We start from the raw sequence: 8,091 nt of genomic DNA, 5'->3' as shown, positions 1-8,091 counted from the left end.
CAGTGATGCAGACGATTCAGTCCCAGAAATCAGAAACGCTTGACGGCAGATCTCACTGCAGATCCAGTTATTAGCATGAGGAGGTGCTTCGCTCTTCAGATCGGTTGGGTTTATTCTGGTTGTTTTTGTCTTTTAATAACTTTACTTTGATGATCTGAAGCATCTCAGTGTGAACAGCTTAATAAATCTGTACTTTACTTTTGCACATTACATACGTTAAAGTTATGGAGGACCAAAACGGTCATGTGAGTTTTTAGAGAACAAAAAAGAAAAGAAAAATAAAATGTATTTAGTTGTTTCCATCTGGTTTCAAACCAAACAGGCGATGCTAAGAGTCATTTCATCAGTGGAGGAACCGAACTAACATGGAGCACAAATTTATTAAAAATCCTCCGTCCAGGCTGGACATGTCTGGACCGTTTGCAGCACCAGAACTTATAGTGCAAATCAGTAACTCTTTTCCTGAAATCTAAAAACCACCTCAGGCTAGAATAAAACCTTTTCTGCAAAATTAAATAATTTATTTTGAATTTTGTCATTTCCTTCAACTTTTCCTAATGCAGTTCCTCACAGTGATGGAAGCTCGGCCACAGTTCAGCTGTGGAGCAGAGTGAAGGGAAACCTGCAGGTTTCCTCTCCATCCCTCCCCGGCCCGGACCACCAAGGCGTCGACTGGTACCACTGGTCCCACTGGTACCACTGGTCCCACTGGTACCACTGGTCCCACTGGTACCACTGGTTCCCACTGGTCCCACTGGTTCCCACTGGTCCCACTGGTCCCCACTGGTACCACTGGTTCCCACTGGGTACCACTGGTTCCCACTGGTCCCACTGGTCCCCACTGGTCCCACTGGTCCCACTGGTCCCCACTGGTACCACTGGTCCCCACTGGTCCCACTGGTACCACTGGGTACCACTGGTTCCCACTGGTCCCACTGGTACCACTGGTACCACTGGTTCCACTTCCAGTTGAGGTGACCAGTTTCACCTCCAGCTTTTCATTCAGACTCTTTTTGCCCTTCGTCTCATTTGGGCTGAGAATCCCTGGATGTCAGAACCATTTCAGTATCATGATGTGAATTTTGTCGGGACTGTTTGGACTTTTCTCCATCCATCCAGTCGGGTTGATTGGAGCCGACAGGAACACCTAGACCAGGGGCCAAGGTGGGTCCTGGAGGCCCAAGGTGGGTCCTGGAGGCCCGGCATCCTGCAGGTTTTATTCTCTCCCAGGTGGTAACGACCTCCTCAGCTGGTCAAAGTTCCTCTCAGGCCTCTAATGACCCATCATTTGATCCAGGTGCGTTAAACCAGGGAGAGACTAAAACATGCAGGATGCCGGGCCTCCAGGACCGACTTTGGACCCCCTGACCTAGAGGGAAAGCTGACTGATCTCACCGACGGTCCTGCAAGTCAATTATCAGCTTGTTCCCCAGTGGAATAAATCTGGTTAGTGGTAACAAGTTCCTAGAGATTATGAACAGATTATAATTTTCTCTGAATTCAGAGTCTCTTGGGGCCAAACAGCCAAAGTGTGCAAACGTTGAATAAATCTAATTAGCTGAGGTGAACTAGATCTAAGTCTGGATCTCCTGTCCAAACAAGCCGGCCGTTCTGAAGCACCGAGACGTGATTCTCCACATGCAGAAACAGAGCAGGTTGCATTAAATGTTGCATTGAATCTGCAGCCGTGCAGGCAGGTGGACCGCTCTGCGATCCAGCTACTTCTGGTTGAGTTTCTGCTGCAGAATTAAGAAAATTTACACAAAACTGCTAAAATATGCACAGAAACATAAAATGGAACCCTGAACAACCTCTTCAGTTTATCAGCAATAAAAGTTAATTCACTTGTAACTAGTAGTTTTTTTTTAATGAAATTCAAGGAATTATTAACTTAAAACAAGCTCCTTCATCTTGCTGAAAAGTTACTTGTAAGTCAGTTTTGTCTTATTTGAAGTGAACTAATATATCTGCATCAGAAACAAGGTTGTGTTTTTACAGTGTGCTGGAGTTCATCGTTTCAAACCGGGATGTTTGGTTGGAGCTCCTGAAGCCTCACGCTCCACTTTCAGAGCTTCAGGGAACATCAGACCTTTTCTGACGGACCAGCAGACCTGATGCCTCCTCACCTGTTGAAATAAAACCTTTGTGTTGGTTGCGGTTGTTCCCGCTCCCTCCAGCTTCCCGCCTTCCTTCTTCAGCTCTTATGTAAGCTGCTTTCGCTTGGCGGCCGTCACACACGTGTTTGGTGATTAGCAGGTGTTTCTGCGATGCTGACTCTGATCATGCCAGAGGATTTGCTCGTGGATCGCTGTTTCTCCCGTTTCTTTTCCTCTCTACGCCGTCAGCTTTATGCTCAGCGTAGATTAAATGGGTCAGTTAAGGAAAGTTCATGCAGGGTTCAGGCGAAGGTTCAGGCAGAGTTCAGCCGAGCGCCGCAGAGGGAGGAGGAGGAGGAGGAGGAAGAATCAGAGCAGCTCTGCTGGAAAACACCACAGACAGTTAGAAACGTAGTGAAAACACAGCAGATGGAAACACAGAAAACAAAGCAATGTTTAGCTTGCAGCAGTTTTTGTGTGATTGTAGTTTTAGCATCACTGATGTAACAGGAAGCAGTGGAGTGGAAATAATCTGGTGATTAAAGCGGAGATGAAAATCTATTTCTCTGCCATGCAGACATTTTTTATCTGTTTCATTCAACACAAAACAGTCAAAGTTTGCAAACTGATTAATTTTCAAGGTTTGTTTTTAGACAACAAAGTATTTCTGAGGATAATTACAGGGTTTCAGTTTGTAGATGAGGTATTAACTATTGGGTTATTGCACAGGACTGATGAGTTATGGGTAATAATTCTGTGTCCATGTTGCCTCGGACCTGGAAGGACTTCTCACCCAGTTCAGGCCGTTTCCTGTTGACTAACTTCAATTAAACGTGAAATAAACCATTAAAAGGCCTAATAGATGGTTCTTTAAAAAGACCTTTAAAAAACCTGAACTGTCCCTTTAGGGAGGAGAAAAATGTAAGATCTGTAAAAACCGATAAAACTGAGGCTCTGAGAAATTGATAGGTGACTAATAATTAATATTTCCTTGTCTCTGATATTAAAACAACTTTTTGTGGACTGAGTAATATAAAAAACTGAGATGTTAAATCATTTCAAGCCTTTCGGTTTATGCAGAATGTGACGGGTACGATGCGGTACACAGAGGCCCGGCTCTGCTCCAGCTCTACTGTTTTTAAATCTATTTTGAAAATTTCATTTTTACACATTCTGGTATTTCCATTTTGGTTTCTACTGAAACAATCTGAGTGCTAAAAAACCCGTCCAGCTGTTTTCTTGCATTAAGTTCATGTTTTTTGGTGCCTAGAAAACGAGTCATTTCAAAAACCTCATGATTAGGTCAAAATTGGCGGCACTTCCCCTGGCAACTCCAAGGTTCATTTTTCAGTCACATTTAGAAGTGGCACAGTTTCAAACTAAATATCTGATTAGCGATTGATTTGTAACAAAAATATTTAACTCCAGCTAGCTTAACCTGGTAAAACCAGGCTGTTGTACGACGCTTTGCTTCCAGAGGGTCTGGACTCTCCGCTGTTGAGCAACGATTGCTTCCTGGAGGCGTGGCCTGTCGATGTTTTACATTTTACCCAATTGCTCCGTTTTTCTGGGACCTCTGTAAATACACCAGTTTGATGCTATGAAGCTTATCAGAAACTGTGAAGAGAGAAGTACTGATCCCAACGAGGCGACTGTTAATGTTACTTCAGTATTTGGAAGCGTAGCTAACACAGACTGAACGTTCATTTCCTCCGCTGCCATCGCTAAACTACAGACAGACTACTGCAGCGCAGAAAATCCATCTAATCTGTGCTGGAGGTGAGAATTGCAGAGGAAGGTAACGGCCAGGCTAATATTAGCTGGATAACTAAATGGTTAGCTTCTAACTTCAAGCTTCATTAGCTAATTAAAAATTTAGATTAAAATATATTAACTTGCAAACTCAATATTTAGATCCAAAACATTTCTTGCTAGCAATAGCATAATGTAAATATGACTGAAAAATTAACTCTACCATTTTTTCTGTTATGACAGTCTAAATAACCCCAGACCTAAATAAACGGCCTCCAGGCTGTAGGTCCAACTGGATCATCCTGAATTCAGGCCAAGGTCCTTTCAGAATCATTGGAAGTGCTCCAAATGCCCCCGGGACCAGAGTTTGGACAACCTTTCTGCAAACTCCATTTACTGAAGTGTTTGCAAATGAGAAAATGTCAGGAAAGTCCTGCTGAGAAGCAGCTTAATTTCCGGCTCCTCAGAGACGTGGCGCCAGATGGCAGGTGTGTTTGTTAGTTTGCTTTTATGCAACCAGTTTGGTTTTCAGGGATTATTTCTTTAAAGAATCTGACCCGTTTATTTAAAACCCAGTCGTTCATTCTGATGCTGAATTCTTTCTCTGAAACTTGATGAAAATTTAAAGTAAATTGCAGCTCAGACACAGAACCATTGATCCAAACTGACACTGAGTCGTGTACCGTCGTGCTGCTGGTGAGATTCTGTTCTCTGGGGTCCAAACATGGCGCCGTGTTTGTTTTCCCGATGGCAGATTAAAAACCAACCGTGACCTTAAACTCCAGCTAAACGTTTGTGTGAAAACCCCGGAGCTCCCTCTAAAATATAGATTGTGGAGCCAGTAAATTATTCATGACCATGAGAACGTTGGCGGCGCCGCTGCCGGCTGGGACGGAGGACGGTCCGGGTCTGACTAATTCATGACGGTACCGCTGCAGCTCCAGGACGGGCAGCCGCGGCCCGGCTCAGCGCCGCTGCTTAGAGCAGGATTTAGCTGCGGGTTCAGCTGCAGTTCAGAGGTCCGGGTCACCGGCGGGTCGCAGAGATCGTGACATGTTGCACCTCCATAAGAAGATTTGAAGTGACGCTACCACACCAATCCGAGGAGGGAACCGTTTACCTCCTTCTGTCCACTCAGGTTCAGCATCACATGGCTGGATGGTGCAGCAAGAACTGAGGAGATGAGCAGCAGAGGCTGGGAGTCTGCTGCTGGGTTTGCTCTCCACTCATCTGCACCTTGCTGCTAACATCTGTCCCCATTTCATCTTCAGTCTGGTTTTTATTTGCTCCAGGCCATCAGTGGTAGAAACTCATCATTTTTCTGATGTGACTCCTGCTGTCGGATCATCTTGTTGGAGTTTGTTGTTTTTCACCTCAGGTTTCCTGTTTTCTTCTTTTGTTTCTTTTCAGTAGGTTAATAGCCGTGAAACTGTTCTGCTGCAGCAGTTTAGGGTTTATTATTTGGTAAAGTCCTGGAAACAGGCGGCTGTCATGAGTCTTAACTAACAGCTGAAACCCACAGAAAGGAGGAACTTCTCTCTGAATCTGCACCTTCATCCATTTTACCGTTTAACAATCTTAGTTCAAGTTTCAGGATTTTCTCTGAGAATCTCCTGCTCAGATTTTAATGATGTTTCAATCTAGAGTCTGAAATATTCAGGAACCGTTTCGTTTAGTCGACCTCTCATGGCCACATGAACATTTTATTCCTGGAGTTGGAGGCGTTTGTCTGTTTCTCCCTGCTGGTTTCCTGTTGAATCAACCTGAACTGCAGACCTACTCTTTAGGTTTGAACATTTTCTTTGGTTTTGTTACAGTGACGGTTTGTTAGAGGCTTAAATTCTGACTTTTTGTCTGATGGTGTGGGCTTCCTGTACCGTCACCATAGCAACCAGAGACTGAGGGTCTAGTTGCTCAGCAGCTTCTTCGTTGTAAAGTTAATCCATCATGGCGTCGGTTTGGACCAAACAGACGATGGATCGTGTCCAGGTTGTTTTGTTTTAAATGTTTATGTTCAAGCGTTAATACCTGGATTAGACCAGATTAAGATGCTTTATTCCTGATCATGGCTCCCGTCTTTCCTGACTCTGTTTCCTACGTAGAAACTCTTCATTCAGGTTTTGTCTGTCAGTGATCATTGTGTTTTATAAAGTATGTTTGAAAACAACTCTGAGGTAAGAGGACTGACCTAAATGAGCTGAAAGTCCTTAAAGTGGATTTGTTTTGTGATTTGATTTGATTACTTGGATTATTGGGATTATTTTGTTACTTCTACAACAGATCGGGTCGCATGCGGTGAACTATCGCAGCGTCACCTGGTGGCTTTTTCTGAATGGAGGACAACCTGGACCCGCGTTGAGCCTCTAGCTTGTTCTGCGCGGTTCCAGCTCAGCGTTTGTTTGGACGCGTTCCTCGAGCTTCTGGCACATCAGGCCGTGCGGTTGGAATAACTCGGACCGTGGTCCGGGAACGCCGTCAGCAGTTCGGGTCACATGGGGAATCATGGGCAGTGGAGCCCTGAAGATGTCGCCACATAGAGGAGGTTTTGATTAACAGACCGTTTTTAATCCTGCTGAACGCTGCAGAGGTGCAAGGTGGAGCACAGAGCATCATCTGATGGATTAAAGCAGAGACTTTATCCACAGATGTTCCACAGCAGGAATGCAGCAGCCGGCTGGCCTGGTGCACCGATCAGGTTTAATAGAAACCAATAATGTGTTACAGAGACGTGGACTAGTTATTTTTCTGGATATTCAATATTCAGCTGGGTAGGAAAACAAACCTTCGTTCATGACGACTTCATCGGTTCTGGATGATGTTTTACCCAATTCAGACCCGACCGGATCAACATGTAGATTCACCACAGATGGAGATCGTTTGGACTAAAGACCATCTAAACAAGGAAACCTGACCGAGGTCAGCAGGTCAACTCCAAACGGGTCAGAGGTGATGATGGTGGTGATGAAGATGATGGTGAAGGGGGTGGTGATGAAGATGATGGTGATGGGGGTGGTGATGAAGATGATGGTGATGATGGTGGCCAAGTTTAGACAGTGAGCAGCTGAAGGGGCGGGTGGAGGATTCAGAAACCAGACTGACCTGCTGCACACGGCGATGATGATGAAGGGGGTGGTGATGAAGATGATAGTGATGATGATGAAGGTGAAGATGGTGATGATGATGATGATGGTGATGATGATGATGATGATGATGATGGTTTGTTAGCTGCTTCATCCTGTGACAAACTGCCCCTCGGTCGTTGTGCTGGTATCCCTTGGATCAAACCAGGAATTCTTTGTCCTGGTTCTGGGCCCGGTTCTGAGCCCGGTTCTGGGTCCTGGTTCTGGACCCGGTTCTGAGCCCGGTTCTGGACCCGGTTCTGGGCCCTGTTGTGGGCCCGGGTGTGGGTCCGGTTCTGAGCCCTGTTCTGGGCCCGGTTCTGGGTCCGGTTCTGGGTCCTGGTTCTGGACCCGGTTCTGAGCCCTGTTCTGGGCCCGGTTCTGGGTCCGGTTCTGGGTCCTGGTTCTGGGTCCAGTTCTGAGCCCGGTTCTGGGTCCGGTTCTGGGTCCTGGTTCTGGGTCCAGTTCTGAGCCCGGTTCTGGGCCCGGTTCTGGGTCCGGTTCTGGGCCCTGTTCTGGGCCTGGTTCTGGGCCATGTTCTGGGTCCGGTTCTGGGCCCGGTTCTGGGCCCGGTTCTGGGCCCGGTTCTGGGTCTCCATCACGTCCGTTTCCTTCCTCAAACTCCTTTTCCTGTTGCTGTTTTCAGATTGGGCAACATTGCAGGTCCAACTAAACTAACTTTCATAATCCGTAACATTGGAAACGTCCCGTTGTTGAACTTTCTGAAACATCAAATCGTTTCCAGTTGGAGGTTTCAGAACCGAGGTTCTGGTTCCGTTCTGGTGTCGGATCCAGTGATGTGGTGTCAGCTGTGGGTTTGACCTGAATGTTCGACAGAAACTGAATCCCAACATCAGGTTCACCGACTGGATCAGAACCAGAACCTGAAGGTCCTGCAGCTTTAATGGACCTGAGGCCGTTTGCTGCCGAGTCGCCCTGTCAGAGACTCGTTAACCCCGTGTTTGACTCGGGACAGAGGAGTGTGTGTGTGTGAGGGTTACAATAACAGAGTGTGTGTTTGTACAGCATGACATCACTAAAACAAGACGACATGTTACACAGCAGTGGAGGCTGGAAACCCTGCAGCAACACACACACACACACACACACACACACACACACAC

The 8,091-nt window shown here is 46.2% G+C and overlaps 1 protein-coding gene across 1 annotated transcript; it reads right to left on the bottom strand.

The window, feature by feature from the left end:
• Window positions 1-7,035: 7,035 nt before the first annotated feature.
• Window positions 7,036-7,609, bottom strand: LOC107838143 (protein TsetseEP-like; the record flags this gene model as incomplete). Its single annotated transcript, XM_016679607.1, has 1 exon — window positions 7,036-7,609. A coding segment is annotated over one exon (531 nt), but the record flags the coding sequence as incomplete, so codon positions are not given.
• Between the last annotated feature and the right edge of the window lie 482 nt (window positions 7,610-8,091).

Source organism: Poecilia formosa, unplaced genomic scaffold, assembly GCF_000485575.1.
Source record: "Poecilia formosa unplaced genomic scaffold, Poecilia_formosa-5.1.2 Scaffold216, whole genome shotgun sequence".
NCBI classification, from domain to species: Eukaryota; Metazoa; Chordata; class Actinopteri; order Cyprinodontiformes; family Poeciliidae; genus Poecilia; species Poecilia formosa.
Note: the sequence above shows the minus strand (reverse complement) of the source record. Positions and strands in the feature narration are given on the sequence as shown.